This window comes from Loxodonta africana, chromosome 11 (genome assembly GCF_030014295.1).
Source record: "Loxodonta africana isolate mLoxAfr1 chromosome 11, mLoxAfr1.hap2, whole genome shotgun sequence".
Taxonomy (NCBI): Eukaryota; Metazoa; Chordata; class Mammalia; order Proboscidea; family Elephantidae; genus Loxodonta; species Loxodonta africana.
The window spans coordinates 14,131,132-14,151,439 of NC_087352.1; the positions used below are offsets into that span (position 1 = coordinate 14,131,132).

At 53.3% G+C, this 20,308-nt stretch overlaps 1 protein-coding gene across 1 annotated transcript in view; it reads left to right on the plus strand.

Moving 5' to 3' along the window:
• Window positions 1-10,438, plus strand: part of ARHGAP35 (Rho GTPase activating protein 35) — a 137,118-nt gene extending 126,680 nt beyond the window's left edge. The window contains exons 5-7 of the mRNA XM_064293877.1: window positions 1,616-1,747; window positions 9,024-9,129; window positions 9,968-10,438. Coding sequence (XP_064149947.1) covers window positions 1,616-1,747; window positions 9,024-9,129; window positions 9,968-10,325 — 596 coding nt within the window. The 3' untranslated portion in view covers window positions 10,326-10,438. The remainder of the gene's footprint in view (window positions 1-1,615; window positions 1,748-9,023; window positions 9,130-9,967) is intronic.
• The last annotated feature ends 9,870 nt before the right edge of the window (window positions 10,439-20,308 follow it).

The window sequence follows — 20,308 nt, forward strand, 5'->3', positions numbered from 1 at the left end:
CCCGGTGAGAGGGCTGCCACCCACAGACCCAAAGCCAAAGGTGCTGGCTCGGGGACTGCGTGAGTAATAGCCAACAGAAGGCTAATTTCCAAAATGTGAAGATAACTCATATGCCTACTTCCCATTTTATCGTTCTGATGCCAATCACCCACGTGGCACTTTCTCTGTGATCCACCCAGAGTTGAATTTCCACAAGTTAGGACTTCGTCCTTCCAGCCCCTGCCAAATAGGCAAACGCCAGCCTCTCTGCTGGCCCTCACAGCCCTGGTGGGTTCAGTAATTCCTAGAATGACACAAAGAAACACAGAGACTGTTGCCCATACTTACAGTTACTGTTTATTATAACCAGAAAGAGTACAAGCATAGAGACACATCAGGCAAGGTCTGGCAGGGGTCCCTCCCATTTTGCCCAGGATGGATGTTCTCATCAATCCCAGAAGCCCCCAAAAGAGCACTTCAAGGTCCAGAGTCCTCTAGTCATTGAGACTGCAACAAATATGCATGACTGCATCAGGCCGTCTTGAGGCCTGTCACGGGGTAGAGCCTGTGTAGCCCCATTTATTTACATTTGTCTAAAGTTTGGCATGACTGTTCTAGAAAGACAAAGAGCACCTTAATTTCTCAGACTATGCAAAAACCAATGACAAAAAGCCAAACTTAGTTCTTTGTCCCAGAGTGACTGAGAGAGAGCACAAGAGAGGGAGCAACAAGCACTAGTCAAAGCCAGTCAGGAGCCAGGCAGCACTTGAGGGCCTGCAGGACAATGCCGTTAACCAGTTACTAGTGCACATTCAGGGGCTTACACACACCCAGGCACCCACGGGGGCCAGAAACACTTGCCAGACTGAAGTCAGCCTCAGCTGGCCAGCAGCGTGGAGCCCCCCAGTGAGGGGAGGAGAACCACACGAGAGCAGCAGGAACCCCTGTTAACCTTGTGCTGTAGGACACGTGAGGTGGAATGAGGGGAGAGCCACACGCCTGGGTGCACAAGAATCTCTCAAGCCATTTATCCTCCAAAAATGGACATAGACTAATAATTTCTTAATAGCCAGGAGTACAATCAAGTATGTAAAGAAAAGTAAGAGACCGAGGTCAGGGGAGGCAGAGGGAGAAAAGAAGAACCTGTTACTCTGCCACCATGAAGGGACAGGGATGGAGGCCAAAGTCAAGATTGTGCATACCTTTTGTGTAATCCATCGTAAAAAGTGAGGTGGCCCTTTAGGAAAGCCTCCATTATTTTCCCCTGTTGGGGAAGGGAGTGAGGAAGAGGTAACCCCACATCAAAGCCAGACAACGGGGGCTAGGTGACACCAATGAACAGGGTGAGGGTGCTACACCTGCCCTCCCAAAGGGCAGTGGAGGCCTGGCCCCGTGGTCTTGGCAGGAGACACAGGTGTCAGGGTGTGTCTAGGATTCTCAGGACTGTCTGACAGCATCCAGGGCTGCAATCTGCTCTCAATTTGTGGTAATCCCAAGGCCCTGCCCAGGTGCCAGGCCTGCCTGGGCAGCATCCCAGGGCCCTCAAGGCTTCTCGACTGCCCCCAAGCCCTGAGTTCTCCTCTTGCCTCTGTCCAGCTTAGATTGGCCTGGCCTCACACTCCCACCTTCCTTTCAGACCACAACCTGGACTTGGCAGAGAAGGACTTCACCGTGAACACCGTGGCTGGTGCCATGAAGAGTTTTTTCTCAGAACTGCCAGACCCCCTGGTCCCATACAGCATGCAGATCGACTTGGTGGAGGCACACAGTGAGTACTGGCCGACCCCACGTATACCACATGCCCCCCACCCCATTCCACCCCCCAGCACTTAAGACCCACTCGGAGTTGGGCTAACAGGGAGAGGGACACAGCAGCAGGAGCACGTGTCCTACTGGCTTCCTGCCCTCAGGGAGCTGACACCAACTCCTGGAGCTGCAAGGTGAAGGACAAAGGCATGACGCCAAAGGGACTTGCAGATTGGGCCCTGCCTTAGTAGCCCAGAGGTGCTTACCTGAGGGTCACAGCAAGGAACTTTCAGTTTCCCCCAACAACTACGTTAGGTAAGAGCATGGTTTTGGTGCTTCAGACTTGGCTTCACATCCCTCCTCATCTCCTTGTTGACGGTGAACCTAACCGTGCCTGACAGAACATCTCCTGATCCTTGGCTTCCTGCTGTTGTTACTCTTCCTACTTGGATTTATATAGTAGGACTCAGTGTAGGAAAGTGGCAGAGACTGGACTGTAAGCCTGTCAAGTAGTAGGAGATGCTTTCCTTTCCCCACTTCTTACTCACCCCTCTTCTCCTTCTCCCATGTAAGGGGTCCAACAGCTTGGCCTGGGGCCTGAAAGCTCTTGTTGTTCTTAGGTGCTATGGAATCAGTTGCGACTCATAGCCACCCTGGGTACAACGGGACGAAACGCTGCTTAGTCTTACACCATCTTCATGATCGTTGTTAGGTTTGAGCCCATTGTTGCAGCCACCGTGTCAGTCCATCTTGTTGAGCATCTTCCTCTTCTTTGCTGACCCTCTACTCTACCAAGTGTGATATCCTTCTCCAGGGACTGATCCCTCCTGATAATGTGTCCGAAGAAGTATGTGAGACAAAGTCTCGCCATCCTCGCCTCTAAGGAGCATTCTGGGTGTACTTTTTCTAAGACAGATTTGCTCATTCTTTTGGTAGTCCATGGTATATTCAATATTCCTCACCAAAACCGTAATTAAAAGGTGTCAGTTCTTCTTAGGCCTTCCTTATTCATTGTCCAGCTTTTGAAAATACCATGGCTTAGGTCAGGCGCGTCTTAGTAGTGAAACCTTTGCTTTTTAACACTTGAAAGAGATCTTTTGCAGCGGGTTTGCCCAGTGCAATGCGTAGTTTGATTTCTTGACTGCTGCTTCCATGGATGTTGATTGTGGATCCAATTAAAATGAAATCCTTGACAACTTCAACCTTTTTTCCATTTATCATGATGTTGCTTATTGGTTCATTTGTGAAGATACTGTTTTCTTCATGTTGAGGTGTAATCCACACCAAAAGCTGTAGTCTTTAATCTTCATCCGTAAGTACTTCAAGCCCTCTTTACTTTCAGCAAGCAAGGTTGTATCATCTGCGTATCGTAGGTTGTTAATGAGTCTTCCTCCAATCTTGATGCCATGTTCTTCTTCATATAGTCCAGCTTCTTGGATTATTAGAAGGCAGCTTCTGGGGGTAGGGCAGCTCCAGTGGCACTGGCCCCGGGGCCCCCTGGGGGCTGCAGCACGTTTGCCACCTCTGGTGTTCACAGCTCCGTTTGTGTGCCATCCCAGCTATTTCCACCCCGCCTGCCTCTCTCATGAGCCCTTTGTCTGCCAGAATGAGGGGAGTGACCACTCTGAGCACTTACTACCTTTTTTAGCTGAAGACAGCCTTTCTACTTGGCACCCCTTGTGAACCAAGAACCCCAGAAGCAGCCGTTGCTGCACAGCTGCAGAAGGGAGTGCCCTTGCCAGTCACCCAGAGAGCACAGCTGTGCAGAGATCTGGGAAGGAAGGCAGGGGGCGTCCCTTAGACCACAGGGCCTAAGGCTCATCTTGTCACTGCCACATTCAAAGGAAGGAGCTTTCAGCAACATAGTTGACTCACAACAAGGCTGATAGCCTGAGTGAAAAACAGAGCAAAGTGACAGAGAAGCTCAGCTTTGGGTCCCAGGCCACAGATTCCTGGTGACCATGAAGGGCAGCAGAGGCCCAGATCTGTGCGGTGCTATCCGACTGAGCACCTTCCACCACCTGGGCACCACCTTTGCTTTGATCTGGCCACACGGCCTTCGCTGGTTGAAATTGTTCACAGCTCCTAATTTTCTCGCAGCCACCAGGGAAGGCCAGGAGCACGTGTTCCTGCTGAGATGGTCCTTGGTTGCCCGGCCTCCTTCCCTGGCTGCTTTCTGGAGATGGGAGTCGGGGTTTCTCCAGATGGGTTAGGTGTGGGGACAGTGCTGGCTTCTCCATTCGCCCTGTAACCGAGAGAGGTTCTCCCTGCAGTCCCGTCTTCAACAAGCTCCAGGCTGGCCCAGATGTGAAATGCAGAGGAAATCTCTATCTGGAGCCATTTCTGTCAACCAAGCCTGCCTCCGAGCAGGACTTAGGAAGAGAGGAAGGTGTGGACTGGTACCCAGCTTGCTGGCCGCCCAGGGATTCCTGTCAACATTTGTCTTGACTTGGTGCCATCTAGAGGCGTAGAGCATCCCTGCACCCAGCTGAATCCCATTGTTTCTAGGGGAGCAGCTGACAGAGCATATTTTTGTTTTTGGAATGCGGAGGGGGCAGGGGAGGGAGGTGTTATTGATAGGGAATCAGCTGCCCTTCCTATCGCAGCTTCCGCCCGCTTTCACAGCTGAGGAGGTAGCTTCTTGCTGCTACTGCAGCTGCTGCCTGGAAAAGGGTGGAAGTTTTCCGCTTCCTCTTCCCGTTGTGTCTTTCCTGTGCCCACGCCAGTCAGCGGGGCCGCATCGCCTTGAACCTGGAAGAAAGGGGAGAGGGGTGGATGTCGCTGACACAGCACCTCTCGCGGTGGCCAGAGCTGCTGAATGAAGTGGACTGTGGGTGTCGGGAGATGGCTTTAATCAAGCCACAGAAAAAAGTCAGGCAAAAGTTAGTGTTCAGGGACACAATGAAAGGAAGATCCCCAGCCTTGGTGGGTTTCCATGGCAGCGTCAACTTGTCCAGCACTTTTCACTTAATACCTAAGAGCTTTTGTGTCCGTGTGTGTTCAGCGCTTGGAACTAGTTTCAGATCCCATCACAACAAATACCAAGGTCATTATCGGATTGTTTTGGTAGCTCCAGAATTTATAATATTGAACATTGCTAAAATGTGCCCACAGAGTAAAGATTTGTGTGATTATTCACCAGTTGTGTTCTTGTTGGAGTCCCTGGGTAGTGCAGAGAGTTAACATGCTCAGCTGTTAACCAAAAGGTTGGGGTTTTGAGTCTGCCTGGAGGTGCCTCAGAAGAAAAGCCTGGCGATCTGCTTCTGAAAGATCAGCCATTGAGAACCCTGTGGAGGGAAGTTCTACTCTCACACACATGGGGGCGCCATGAGTCAGAGTTGACGCCACAGCAACTTTTTTTTTTCATGTTTCTTCGACTCATGGGATGATATGTAGGAGATTCCAGAGAGAATAACAATCACAGTAGCTCCCAGTTATGGTGTGCTCGTAACATGTCGGGCTGGGCTCTCTACTGGGCATTGATATACACAGCTGATCGCATTTCACTCCCACAGTCACCTTGAGGGAGGTGGTGTTAGGACCTGAGAGGGGGCACAGCTCACCCAGGTCACCCCACAAGGGAGCAGGATCTGTCCTCTGTGGTGCACATTTAAGTTGTCCTCCAGACAGAATGGAGCCCACTGGGCCAGAAAGGCAGAAAAGGCCAGGGAGGAAGGAGCAAGGTTGAGGGCTTCATGGGGTGGGGGCAACACCCAAGCTGTGGCTTCAGCTAGGGCCAGCATCTCAAAAGACCAAGAAAAGGCTCTGTTGGCCCCACATCATCTCACGCTCATACGTCAACCCAGCTTCCAAGAAGTCTTACCGCTTGTTCTTGCTCACATTTATGAGGATTTGGAGAGGCCTCTGCAGCCTGGTAGAGGAGGTGATGTGCGACAGGCAGCTAGGAGCCAGGCCTGGGGTCTGGTCCCCCCCTTACTCCTCTCCAGCTTGTGGCCCTGGCTTTGCCTCTCGAGTGGGTTTTCTCATCCGGCAAATGGGGTAGGCTTGTAGTGAGGGCTGCACAAAGGTCAACTGTGAAGTTGTTCTGCCAGCATTCTGGCACTGTCCAGGTGCAAGGAATCACAGATGTCGTTACTGTTGTAAAGAGGCTGCCAGCGTTAGCCTGGGCTCAGGTCTCTCAGCACAGAGCTGGGCTCAGCTTTGCTTGGAGGGAAGCCCTGAGTGAGCTCAGGTCAAAAGGACGTCGGCTGGACTGACTGAGGTTTTGGTTTTGAGTTTGGGGCCCAGCTCTGCCCTGGGACCACTCCGTTGCTCTCCTTGATGTCCTCCCTCCTCTCCTTCCTCCTAAGCCCTTGATGCTGCTCAGCATCACAGCTCCCAGCCAACCAGCCAGGCTGAGAAAGGGAGAGAAGTGCAAGGAGACTGACCGCAGAGACCCTTATTGGGCACCTTAGTGGAATGCCACGTGGGGGCAGTCCACGAGTTATTATCAGTGCAGGCTCTGAAACTCCCCTGCCCCCAAGGAAGGAAGGAAGGAACCCGTTGACCTTGCTGCTTAGGAGTTAGGACAGGGCTGTCCCCTGCTGCCACTGGCCCTGGCAGCCCCTCCCACTCCAGCCAGGAGGATGGGGTAAGGCACTCCCAGTGTGAAGGTGCTGTGCTGGAGGAGGGCCTGATTAAAACAAACACAGCTGTGTTTGTGTCGTGCAGGCACTCACGGAGACCTGTGATGAGCTTGCATCTGGAAGGGGCATGATTGTTTTATTAAGTGACACTTCGAGCCGTCCACGTGCTTTTCACTAGAACCTCGCATCCTCCCTGCAGCAAGAGTTTGTCCTTTTTTTTTTTTTTTTAAGTAAACTTGTAGTTGAAGTATAACAGCACAGGTCGTGCCTTTGAGGTTGTCGTTGCTGCTGCATCCAGTCGGTCCTGACTTATGGCGACCCTGTGCACCGTGGAACAAAACCTGCCTGGTCCTGCACCATCCACATGATCAGTTGCAGATAAAACCGTTGCCATCCCCATAGGGTTTTCAGAAATAGATGACAAGCCTTTCTTCCTAGCCTGTCTTAGTCTGGAAGCTCTGCTGAAACCTGTTCAGCACCGTAGTAACATGCAGGCCTCCACTGACAGACTGGTGGTGGCTGCGCATGAGGTCTGTTGACCTGGAATTGAACGTGAGCCACCCGCACGGAAGGTGAGGATTCTACCACTGAACCACCGCTGCCCCCACATGTCTGAGGGTGAACCTTGGAAACAAATCTTAGGCTCAAAACAAATGGAGCTCCTAAAGACCACACATAATTAGTTCCTATGGTTTTTTAGTTATTTTCTAACAGACAAATGTTCCCAAATGTTTACCAAGTCACACTCTGAAGTCCAAAAAAGCCCGCCTGCTTTCGTGCTCCTTAGCCTACAGGGTGGCTCTCTACCTCCCCCCTGGGCCCCTGGGTAGTGGGACTGACTTTGTGTCGGCCTGAGCTCTCTGCTTCACAGCATAATCTCACTGAGGGCACCACTGCTGCCAGCCCATCACAGGCAGGCAGACTGACACAGAGACGTGTCACTTGCCCACAGTCACACAGCTGGTTGGTGTCCAAGACAGGACTCTTACCTGGGTCCACTTGTGCTGGGGTTTGTGCTCAGAGCCACCACTCGCCCTCTACTCCCAGCCTCACCCTCCCCAGCCCAGGCCAGGTTCCGAGGGCAGCTCCCCAGACTGGGCCCTCCAGGCACTTCACCTTCTGCAGAGGCTCTGAACTCGGAGGCCAGGGTCTTGCTAAAACATACATGGGCTTGGGGAGTCCATGAACCTCCAGGCATGGTCTCAGAATTGTCCAGGTGCATGCCCGCCTCCAAAGTGGTCAGAGACCATTGTCTTTTTTAGCATGCCCCCTCCCCACGCACTCAGTGTGAGGCAAATGCTCTCCCTTCATCCTTCCCGTCTGGGGTCTACTTTGTTAATTTGTTGTTGAGAATCTACATAGCAGAACATACACAGGTTCACCTATTTCTGCACGCATAGTTGAGCGACGTATTACATTCTGTGAATTGTGTAACCGCTCTCACCCTCCATTTCCGAGTTGCTCCTCCCCTATTAACATAAACTCACTGGCCTCTAAGGTTCCTGTCTAACCTTTCGAGTTGCTGTGGTCAATTTGATCCCCCATAGGTAGTTCTTGAAAGAGCACAATGCTCAAGGCACACATTATTTACTAGTTAAGCTAAACTATTGTTTGGTTTGAAGAAGACTTTGGGGATATTTTTGGTTCCGCCTGTGGTCTTTTGAGCCCCGGAGTCCTGGAGATAGCCTTCAGTTCCAAGTTGTTGCTACAGGAATATCCTGCCATGCTCAGAGGAATCTCTTGTGGCCCACTGCTGACCCCCAGGTGGCTTTGCATGTCGTTTGCCTCAGCAGCCCAGGCTGGCTTTCCTGGCCAAGGCAGCCAGGCCCCTGAGGCACACAGTGGCCGAAGCTCAGGCTCTGCAGCCCAGCGGACAGGGCCTGGTTCCCAGCTCTGCAGCTTGTTAGCCCTGTGACTTCAGGCAATTAAGTTAGCCTCTGGGCTTTAGGTTCTTGTCCTTGAAATGGGGGTGATCACAGCCCCTGCCTCACAGGTCAGGGAGGCCTAGCTGGACCAGCCCTGGCGTGTCTCAGCTCTTGGTTGGCATTAGCTCACTTCCACTGCCACCAGCCCATTAGGATTCCACGATGGTCAGAGCGTGGGTGGCAGTGGGGGAGGCGGGTGCATAGGGCCTTTGATGAGCTACACAAAAATCTCCCCCGTTCCACCAGCCCCTCCATCGGGGAGACGTGTGCAGCGTCCCTGTGTCTCTAGGAAAAGGACAGAGCCCTGGTCTTGTGACAACTCCCTCCCTAGACAGTCTGCTGGGTGGGGGGGTGGGTGGCCACACTCACCCGTCTGGTCAGGAAGCAGGCCGGCTTTCTGCATTGGGATCCTGTCTCCAAGGGCAACCGGATGAGCGAAGAATGGTGTTCTTTATGGAGGAGTCGCTCTGGATCACTCATCTCGGTAGTGGGGGCCCGGAAGCGCCCAGCACACAGTGCTCCCCTTCAGCAGGGCCTGGGACCCAGAGGTGGGCCTGGATTGGGGCCCTCACCACCGCCAGATCTGTGGCCTGTGTACAGGCTTTTGGGGACAGAGTGGGATGACCTTGCCTGCGAGGCCTGGCTGGCCCTCAGAGAAGGCCCAGCACAGAGCACGTGTTCAGGCGGCCCCCAGTCCACTGGGCTCACCAGTGCACCTCGTCTGCTTTGAGCCACAAGGTGCCCGCCAGCCTTGGCCATGACAGTCTTTGGTTTTTTCTCTCCTCAGAAATTAATGACCGGGAGCAGAAGTTACATGCCCTAAAGGAGGTACTGAAGAAATTTCCAAAGGAAAACCACGAAGTCTTCAAATATGTCATCTCTCACCTCAACAAGTACGTGGCAGGATTTTCTCATTGGGCTTTCCTCCTCCGAGCATCAGCTCGACAGCCACGGTCATTGAAGAGCTGTGAGCTGGCTGAGTCAGGGCCTGTCGGGGAGGAATCAGGGGTCCCCCATGGGGAGCACCTCAGCTCTGGCCTCAGGGGAGTTGGGTCCTGCTGCTGAGCAGCCACGTGGCCCAGTGTGTGGAAGCCCTTTTGCAGCAGGCCATGCACTTGGCCTTGCTGGGTCCCCAGCACTCAGTGGGGGTAGGGGGACAGTCTCTAGAGTCCGTGACCCTCCTGTAATCCCCAAAGCTAACAGATGGGCTCAGATCCCCTGGTTGGCAGGGATGCTTCCAGAATCTGCCCCTGAACCAGAAAAGCCTAAGAGCCTGCCAGTGTCATCTGTCCGGTATTAGTGTGTCACATCGCCGTGTGACAGGGCGCTGTGCCGGGCAGGCGTGCTGGGCGGAAAGCCACCTCCGTGGAGTCTGTGGAGGTGCTGCAGGCAGAGCCTGTTGAGCTGAGCATTTCCCAGATGTACAGAGGCAAAGGCTAGGCTGGTTTGCAAGGCAGACTCTCTTACCATCCAGACAGGGACACGGCACAGAGTTCCGGCTGGGGGACAGCCTACACGGCCAGAGCATACCGTCCCCACGTGGGGTCTGGGCAGGCACAACTGAGCCCGTCGGCCCATCCCCAGTGTTTCTGGAGGCCTCCTAGGCCAGGTGCTGGTTAGGGCAGGATCCTTGGGGCAGAGGAAAACAGCCGGGGCAGTGGGGTGACAGTGAGCACACTTGGGTGGGGCCTGCCCTGGGGCGCACTGACCGGGCATTTGGTGTTCCTGCAGAGTCAGTCACAACAACAAGGTGAATCTCATGACGAGTGAGAACCTCTCCATCTGCTTCTGGCCCACCCTGATGCGCCCCGACTTCAGCACCATGGACGCCCTCACAGCCACGCGCACCTACCAGACAATCATTGAACTCTTTATCCAGCAGTGCCCCTTCTTCTTCTACAATCGGCCCATCAGCGAGCCCCCTGGCGCCACGCCCAGCTCCCCCTCTGCCGTGCCTGCCACCGTTCCTTTCCTCACCTCCACACCTGTCACCAGTCAGCCGTCCCCACCCCAGTCGCCTCCACCTACCCCCCAGTCCCCGATGCAGCCACTGCTGCCCTCCCAGCTTCAAGCCGAACACACACTGTGAGCCCTGGGGCTGGGGTACATGGAGCACCGCTCTTCTCTCTGACGGGGTGGCGTTTGGCCTTGAACACAGCCAGATTCCCCACATCACCTTCTGGAGACCTCAGTGGCAGCACCGCCAAGGATCTGAACAGGCGGGGCAGTCGGGCCCTGAGCTGTGTGCAGACCACCCTGGGGCTGGCTGGAAGCTGCTGCCACAGGGACCTGCCCTTTGACCTGGACCCCTTTGAGGACTGAACAAGTGAAGCAGCAGACCCAGGACCCCCACTGCTGCCCATCTGCACGCACCAGCCTCTGGCCCTGGCCAACTGCTTGTACAGAACCACAGTATGGACCAGGCCTGGCTTGGGCAGGTGGAGTCAGGGTGCCAGGATCCAGGCTGCCCCAGGCAGGGCCGTCAGTCCCAGAAGAGGACACATCCCTCCACTTTGTCTCCTCCCCTGCTCTTGTATCTGCATGCCCCAGCTGGGGGCTTGCCTGTCTAGCAGCCCCCTTGGAAACACATAGGCACGACTCGGCCTTTACTAGGTACAATGCTGAGGGCTTCTGCCCGCCTGGCAGATGGGAGCAGAGAGTACAACCCCCTCCCCTACAGGTCATGCTGGCTTTGGGATACAGCCCTGTACAGCAAAGGAGCACTGGAGGAAAGGTGGAAAACTCCTCTAAAATTTAAAAAAAGGAAGAACACTACAGACCACCTCAAGTTTAGCTCCCCCCTCCTCTGCTGGGAGGCAGACAGGTGGAAGGGACCCTCATCTTTGTGACAGCAAACCAGGGATGCCCCAAGGTTGCTGCCTGAGAGCCTTTTGGGGGCCCAGCTCTGTCCTGGTCCCCCCTCCCCAAGAAGATGGCATTGAACCTTCGGTGGGGAGAGCTGAGGAGACGGCCGGGATGCTGGGCTGCCCTGAGCACACTACATTGCTGTGCAAACACTACTCATGCGTGCGTGTGTGTGTGTGCACGTGTGCGTGTGCACGTGAGTATGGCTGTGGAGGTGTGAGAGTGGGTGAAGCGACAGCGGGAGGGGCCGGTGGGTGTACACTGGAGGCTCAGTGGGTTTGTTTTTGTGGGATCCTTTTCTTCCCAAGTGGCGGAACACCACTGGGTGGCAGGCAGGGGTGTCTGCGGGAAGTGGGTGGTATGTGAGGAGCCTCTCCCTGAATGGTGGTCCTTCCTGGTTCCAGGCCAGCAGGGAGTCAGGAGGAGGGCACTGTCTGCCTGTCAACGCTCACTGCCACCCCTTGTGACCTTACTTAGCCCTTCATGGGAGTTGAGGGTCCCCTCAGCTTCCCAGCCTTCTCACCCCCGACATGCAGCAGCCCTGCCGGGCGGCCGCACCATCAGCCAGCCTCCATCCTCAGGGCTGGGCTGTGGCCTCGGCCTCAGAGGAGCTGACACCCAGGTGCCCTGGGCATGAGGGAGGTGGGACACAAGCCCTGCACACACACTGTCCTCCTGGGTCTCTTTGCACTTTAAGAAGCAGGATCTGTGGTCGTGTTACCCTGTCACGATACCCTGTCACTACAGCCAGGTAGCCTGACCGAGTAAGAGATGCCTCCACACAGCTCGAGGCCACCACCACTGCCCCTAGAAACTTTCCTTGCTTGCCGGATTCTTCCCCTGGATAAGCCAGTGCTCTGACTGTCCCAATCAGCTATGTGTCTAGCTTGTGTGTGACAAGGTGCTGGGAAAAACGAAATTCCCCCTGCTGGTTTTATCACCTCTCTAAACACTAATTAAAAAACAAACCCAAGGTACATGAGTGTTTGAGGTACATGTGAATGATGGCTTTGTTCTTTCCTGGGTGTTCCATGCAGGAAGTGGGGGGTGAGTTCTGACTGAGGTTGGCAGGCACCTTTGCTCTGTGACCGTCAGGCTTCTTGAGTGCTGAGCCCCAGGCAGCAAGGAAATGACTCCCTTTAGTTCACCTCTACCTTTCTCTAGGTCATCCTCACCTACCGCTCATCAGCCCTTCAAGGAGCTGTCCGGTGTGTGAACAGAAGCAAGCGGCCAGTCCCCTCCCTAACCCTGCCACCTCTGTGCTGGCACACGGGGCCATGTCCCCCAAGCCGCCACCTGAGATCTCAGCTTTGCTCCAGGGCTTCACCAGCCCCCAGCTTTCCCCCACTCCCACACTTCACTTGTGCTTCCCAACTCTGTCCAGTGCGAGCAGGGAGCACCATATTCAGCGGAAATGAGCCCCCTTGATTGTAAACCCAAAACAGGCTCCTGATCTGTGACATCTGAGGGCTACAGCTGGGAGAGGGGGTCCACCCACCCCAGACTGCAGACATAAACTGTAGGTGGTTTTTCTAGCTGTGCTGGCCAGGCGGGGAGGAGGAACACCCATGCTCTTTGTACCCTTCCTCACCCCCACAAAACGCCGGAAATCAGGCTTGGGGGGTAGCCTCTAGCACCCCCAGTCAGGCAGCATGGGAGGCAACAGGAAGTACTTCCTGAGCCTTCTTACCAGCCCCATGTGTTCTGCAGCTTTGAGGGTGTGTTGGGGGGTGATTTGTGTCCCCGAAGAGCCACAGTAGACCGGAAGTGCCAGGACTCATGTTTCTGTCTCCTTTGCCAGCTCTTCAGCCTCTCTCTGGGCCGCTGCTTCTCCGGACTCACACCGGTAATGGCAGTCCTGGGCTTCAGCTTCCTGTCGGGTCAGCCTTGGACCAAACGGACACTTGTATGGGACAGAGAAAGGAGAGCCTGGGGGTGCATAGGGACAGCTGGCCGTACACAGAGTGCTACCCACTCATGTTCATTGAGGGCCACCAGCCCCCAAGGAGGGCATATCCCCCCACTTGATCTGTCTCTTCCCTACCCCCTCTGTCCTTTGCTAGAGGAGAGGCACCACATTTGGTGGGAATGAACTTCCTTGACTGTAAGCTCTATTGGCTCCCAGAGCTGTTCTCTCTGGGGGTTCCACCTAGGAGAGGGGTCCAGGTGAGGAGGTGAGACTTGAGCTCGCTCCGAGTTCCTGGCCTGTGTAGCATGTTGGGTCGCACATCACATTGGCTGGTGCGTTTTCACATGTTCTCCAGTCAGCCTAAGGGGGAATATCAGATAAATACACAGAATTCCTGTTTTCCATGCCCTCCACACCCTACTACCTTGTGTTGTCTTCCTGCCTCAGCCAGGAAACTGCTGCTGGGGGAGATTTTTCTAGCAGCCTGTGTTTCTCTTTGCCAGGGTAGACGGAGGGTGACACCATAGGAGCTGATGTCAGTGGGGACGCAAGAGAGCCTTCCCTCTGTTCTTGGGCCTCCTAGTCTCGGGAGGAAGGCCCCGTGTGTAGACATCCCCTAGACCAGAGCCAAGTGTTTAGTCAGGTCGGCCCATTTTTGCTCCCCTCCCCCCATTCCTCTCCAGGGCACAAGACCATTACTACTTTGGGGAGTTTGGTAAATAAAAAATGTGCAGTGGTTGAAAAAATGTCACCTCCCTGCTGCTAAGTCACTGGTTTCCCAAGAGGGAAGCTCCCAGCATGTGGGTAATTTGCTGGGGACCAGGTTCAGGCTCCACAGTTCTCCCTGCAATGGGGCTTGGCAGGCGGGGGACCCTCAGAAAGCAGCCACCCTGGACTTCCTGCACGGGCCTGGGCCGAGCACAGCGCCATCACTGGCTCCCAGCTCTGCTGGCTGCAGATGGTGGACCAGGGGATCGCCTTTACTCCTGTTGCCTGGCAGGTACAAGCCACTCATTTGCTCTTAAGTGAAAGGGGACAGACTAAGTCCTGTGTGCCAGAAACTTGATCACATCAGAGCGTGCTCATCACACTAGAGAAGGCCTGACCCAGAGCCCAGAAGATGTGAGGGGAAGCCTGGGCCTTCCTGCAGGGCCAGGTCTGCATGCAGTTCCAGGGGAACGGACTCTGCTGGCCTCCCCGCCCATGGGCCACCATCAGCTGGCCGCCAGCCCCCTCCCCAGCAGCCCTCCTCTGGCAAACACCGATGTTACACTTTTGACTAGTCAAGACAGGGCCTAAGTTATTGTTGCATAAAAAAGAATCATGTTCCCTGTGTACATTTAAAAGAAAAAAAACAATGTCTGAATCATATGAGAATAAAACGTTTGAAAATTTGGAATAGTGCTGCTGCTGGCTTATTTTTCTGGTACTTGTATTTTCACATGTTAAATGATCTTTATATATGTTGAATTAACAAATATTTTGAGTTTCCTGAGAAAAACAAAAGCATATTAATGGTATTAAAATGTGTTAGTAGTCTGGCCGTGGGCCCAAAGTTCTGTTTTGCAGCAAAAGTGGAGAACTGTATGTAAAGAAAGTATAACAGTTATTTCTTTGTACTTTAGGGCTTTAACCAGGACATCCTCTAGTTGGTGTTAGGAATGTTTGCTTACTTTCCAGACTTTTCTTTGGACACGTTGTGGGTTTGTTGAGGCTCCAAACTGATTTAGTGCATGGGCAGCCAGACCGAGGGGCTGCGGCATCTTGGGCTGAGGTGTTTGCGTTTGGTTTTGTTTTTTAAAATTATGTATTTGCTATAAAGTATTGTACTTGTCTCAATGGGAATGGTGTAAAAAACTGAAAAGGCCTTATGTGATATGTATCATAGTTAATAAATCAATCTTGTAAAAAACCAAACCTGAGGAGTGAAGGAGGCCCTACCTCCCCCTGGGGCCAGCAGGCTAGCCCCCACCCCCACCCAGGGGTGAAAGGGACCCACCCCAACCTGGAGGAGGTGTCCTCCAGTGGAGCCAAGATCCCACCTAGGGTGGTGCAGGGCCTTTCTCCGCCTCGCGCCAGCACTCCTTGCCTTTGCTTCCTTCTGTGCTCTGTTTCTGAGATGTAGTTTCACCCAGCATCTTTCAGGTTGTCACCCAAAGCACGGCCCACAGGCCCCTGGTGCCACCAAGATGCACGTGCAGGTCGCTCTCCACAGACTACACCAGTGGGTCCGGTGGCGGTGGCAGGATGGGGAGAGGGGGTAGACTTAGGAAGTCCCAGAGGCAGGGTCATAAGCAGGCCCTTCACTCCAAGGGTTTAGAGGAAAGATAAAAAGGCCGAACTTTCCCAGGGTTCAGGCACTGGGGTCAGGGACACTTGGACCCAGAGAATCCCTGTTGAAGCCTCCTGCCAGAGCTGGATGGCTGTTCTCATGGGCGTTTGCTGCTGTCACCACCACCATCCAGGACAGCCTCTGAGCATGGAGGTCAGCTGTGACCCACCAAAGACAACCTCTGACACTCGGCAGGCCCAGACCCAAACCACCTGTGTCCCCTGCTCCCTCTGGGCCCCTATTCCTCTAGACTTATAGGTCCCCCTCCAAAGTGCAATCCCGACCTGTCTCCTATTCTAGTACAGTCCTAACCTGGGCTCACCTAGACTGATAAGCTCCCCCATCCCCTAACTGGTCTCCCGCCCTCCATCTTATCCCTTCCAATCCATCTTTGAACCCCAAACTTACTCTGCAAGAAAAGGCTGGCTTTACATTACCTGTGGCAGGAACAGGAACTGTTGCAACACACAAGGCACTTCTTGCCCTGCCTGGGCCTGTAGCAGGCATGGTTAGTTGATCACAGCAGTGCCTCCCAAGAGCTCAGGATTACTGTACCTCCAGGCAGCCACGACCAATCAATCTGAACTGTTTTCACAGTCTTCTGTCTCAACTTGGCAGCCCTTCCCTCAAACACACAGGTGCCTCCGGTGAGCCAGGCTCTTGGGTATCCACTCAGGGACAACCCTCATCAGACTCTTCCAGCAACAAAAATACTCTCATTCTTTGAATACAGTTGTTTGCTTTCCGTTTCTGGATCTTTGCTTGTGTGGTTTCCTCTGCTTGGAATTAATTCTCCCCGCCCTCCCCCAAACCTCAGCTCAGCAGCCTACCAAATCCTAACCTAGCCTTGAAAGCCAGTCTTCCTTGAAATTCCTCACTGATGTTTCTTTGCACCCATTGATTCTCCCAACATCTGTTGCTTAGCTGCTGGGGGCCAGACCCTGTATGAACCCCATAAATGCTTCAGGCATTTTTTTTTTTTTCTGACTCTTGGCATTCCCGGGTACACAGTTGGCACTCAGTATGTGTGTTGACTTCACTTGGCCTTTTTCTGTAGCTCTGAACGTCCAAGTCTCATGTACTTGCACCTCTCAGCCACCATCCACCCAAGTTGGGAGCTCCCACATATGTTCCTCCCTTGTACGGGGTGGGCCACAGTCAGTTTGTAGAACATGGTCGTCGCATCCTTGCCCTTGACCTAAATTTCTGTGAGCCAGCCTCTCTCACATGACTACAGCCCAGCCCTCACTCCAAACACAACACTAATGTCCACCTTCCTGTGGAGCCCTGGTGACGTGGTGGTTAAGAGCTCGGCTGCTAACCAAAAGGTTGGCAGTTTGAATACACCAGGCGCTCCTTGCAAACCCTATAGGGCAGTTCTACTCTGTCCTATAGGGTTGCTATGAGTCAGAATCGACTAGACGGCAAAGGGTTTTTTGGTTTTCTGTGATGCCTCCTCTTGGTGCCTCCAATGCCACACACCCAAAGCCAAACTCCTGCCCATCTCCAAACCTGCCCATCTCCCAGCCCCCACCACACCTCTGGGGAGTGTCATGCCCCCCTCCCCATCACACCCAGTCCACCTGCAGGTTCTATTTGACCTTCCACCTGGCTCTCAAACTATGCCACTTTTCTTGGCCCCTGCCACCACCCTGGTCTCCTAGCCTGGACATCTGTCCCAGCCTCCTCCCTGGCCTCTCAGCCTTCCCTTCCCTCTCCACGTGGCAGCCAGAGGGAGCTTTCCGAGCGTAGATGTGCCATGCCACGCCCCCCCGAAGATCCTTCCAGGGCTCCCCAGTGCTCAAAGACTCCTTGGCAGGGGAGACCTCCCAGTCTTATTTTGGACCCTGCATACCAGCCACTCTTATTTTATTTATTTTTTTTTTGGTGAAAATATACATATCAGAACATGAAAAGCATGCTCCCATTTAACAATTTCTACACACATTAATCAGTAACATTATTTACATTCTTCACAATGTGTCAACATTCTCCTTATTTCTGCTCTAGCAGTTTTGCCCGCATGAATTTAGACTCACTGCCCCCCAGATATCTCATCACTCTGCAATTCTTCATCTTGACCCACACAGCTCAGTCAGATGCTCCGACTCCCCAAGGGCCCATCCACCTCAGGCCTTTTGCACCTCCTGTCCCCCCACCTGGAACACTGCAGTGCTTCCCTCCACCATCCCACCTTGCTAACTCCCTCCCTGTCCAGCTCAAGGGGCTCAGCTTCCTCAGGAAAGGCCTCCCTGAGCCCCAAACCAAATGGCGTCATTCCTTTATGACATACTTCCAAAGAAAAAAATAATGTTCTCTTCTTCGGGACCAAGGAGCTCTGGTGCTAGGCTGCTAACCGAAAGATTGTTGGTTTGAACCCACCTAGAGGCTCCATGGGAGAAAGAACCGGCAATCTACTTCCGTGAAGATTACAGCCTTTGAAACCCTATGGGGTGGTTCTGCTCTGTCCTAATGGGTCCCTGTGAGTCAGAGTCAACTGAACAGCAATGGGTAACAGGAGTCCCCACAGGCAAGGTCAGGGAAACATCCTTGCATTTCACTCAAAGCTCTTCGATCCCTTCCTACCTCCCCTCCATGGGGATGTTTGCTTACTCAGAGACTTTCTCCTCTGCCAGGCAGTTTTGAAGTCATGTCAACCGCTGCAAATATTGGGTAGGGCAGTGTCCCTTCTTCCTCGAGGGGCAGATTATCTAATAGGCAGGCAAGGTAAGCATGGTGCTTACCTTGCTTACCAGGTCATCTGTAGTGAATAATTTCACATCTTTTCACCACATCGGAGATTCTACTTCTAGGTATGGCTGTCATCTGTCTCTCTCTCAACCCCACAGCACCTAAAATCAAAGCCTTTTTTCAAATTACAATCCCTGACAGGGCAAATGACCCAGTAAGCAAAATACGTCCGTAAACCCTGCATACCTTGCTTAGTGGTAATGCACCCCCACTGGTCATGCTGGACAAACAGGAGTCCTGCAGTGTTGAGGAGAAGGTATGAAAATTAAGTGCGGTGGAGACACGTGGCACCATTAGGCCCATCACCACTGGGTGGGAAAGGAGCTCTGGTGGTGCAGTGGTTAAGTGCTTAGCTGCTAACCAAAAAGGTCAGCAGTTTGAGCCCACCAGCCAATCTGCAGGAGAAGGACGTGGCAGTCTGCTTCTGTAAAGATCACTCCCTTGGAAGCCCTATGGAGCAATTCTACTGTGTCCTACAGGGTGGCTATGAGTTGGAATCGACTGGACAGCCCCCAACAACTTCTTTAGGCGCCCTCCTCTCAGTGTAGTACTCATTTAGATCTTTTTCATCCACCCAATACAGAGTTCCTGAGCATCTACCATGTGCCAGGCCCCGGGGGCACAGTGTGAACAAAACAAAGACCCTATCCTCATGGAACTGACATCCTAGTCAACAAGCAAACAAATAAATATACACCACAGTGGTAGTGGTGGTTCGGTGGTAGAACCTTGCCTTCCGCACCGGAGACACAGATTCCATTCCCAGCCGAAGTACCTCATGCGCAGCCACCACCCAGCTGTTAGTGCTGCTAGGATGCTGAACAGGTTTCAGGGGAGCTTCCAGACTGAGATGGACTAGGAAGAAAGGCCTCGTGATCTACTTCCAAAAATCAGCCAATGAAAACCCTCTGGATCACAACCAATCACGGGACGGCACAGGACTGGGCAGCGTTTCATTCCGTGTGCACAGGGTCACCATGAGTCAGGGGCCAACTCAATGGCAGGTAAGAACAACAATAGCGGCAGGTGGGGATAAGGAGTTAATAAGAGTTATTAGGAGCAGGAGTGCTATTTAGAGTGTTTAGGGTGCTTAAAGAAGGCTTCCCTGAGAAGGTGACATTGGAGCACAGCACTACAATGAGCCAAGTGAGGCACTCGCCTCGGTTGCAAAACTTAAAGGTACACCCAAAAGCTCAGGAATCAGGAAAAAAGGTTTTTGAAACTCAAAATCAATGCAAAAAAAATTTTTTTAACCCACAATGAATAAAATATCAAAAAAAAAAAGTGTAAGTAACAGTGCAGGAGGGGGGCGGGGCATGGGAGCCTGAGGCAAAAGAAACAATATTTTGGAAGCCGGAAGCCCAGTGAGGAGGGAGGTAATGGTGGATTAGACCAGAGTCGGGGCGGCGGGAGTGCAGAGAAGGTTCTGCGTATCTGGTTGTGACTGTGAGAGAAGGTGGGGATGACTCCAGGTTTGCCACACGCCATAATGTACCTGATTAACATCTGTCTCCCCCACTACCCTGTGGAGCCCACAAGGGCAGAAGCTGTGTCATCCGACGCCCCAGCAGCTACCCCAGCGCCTGGCGCATAGTATGTGCTCAGGGGCGCCAGGCCGACTTCCCGAAGGTGGTGAATGAGGTGTGTTGCTCCCCGTGGCCACTAGAGGTCAGCAGAGCGCCGCCCTGCCGTGCCCCGCCGTGGCCGGGGCTGGGAAGCGCTGGAAGGCCTTCCTTGGTGGCGTTTAGGGGGAGAGGGTCAGGAAATCCAGATTAGAAGGATCAGCGTGGACTGGGGAGGAGGCAGGGTCTGAGAAATGGAGCTGGATCTAAGTGTCCCAGGAGCGGGCCAAGAAGCAGGAGAAATGAGCTTCTTTATTCCTGTCAATTCACCCATCCGTCGGCTTGTTCATCCCTCCATACATCCATACGTACATAGCAAAAAAACAAACCCATTGCCACCAAGTGGATTTTGACTCATAGCGACCTTATAGGACACAGTAGAACTGCCCCATATGGTTTCCAAGGAGCGGCTGGTGAATTCGAATGGCTGACCTTTTGATTAGCAGCCAAACTCTGTTAAGAACTGTACCACCAGGGCTCCCCATTTATATATACAATTATTCAGTCACTCAGCCACCAGAGGTCAGAAGCCAGGCCACACAAGTCTTCCTGCGGCAGTAGAATCCCCAACTTTATCCTGAAGGCAGTGGGGA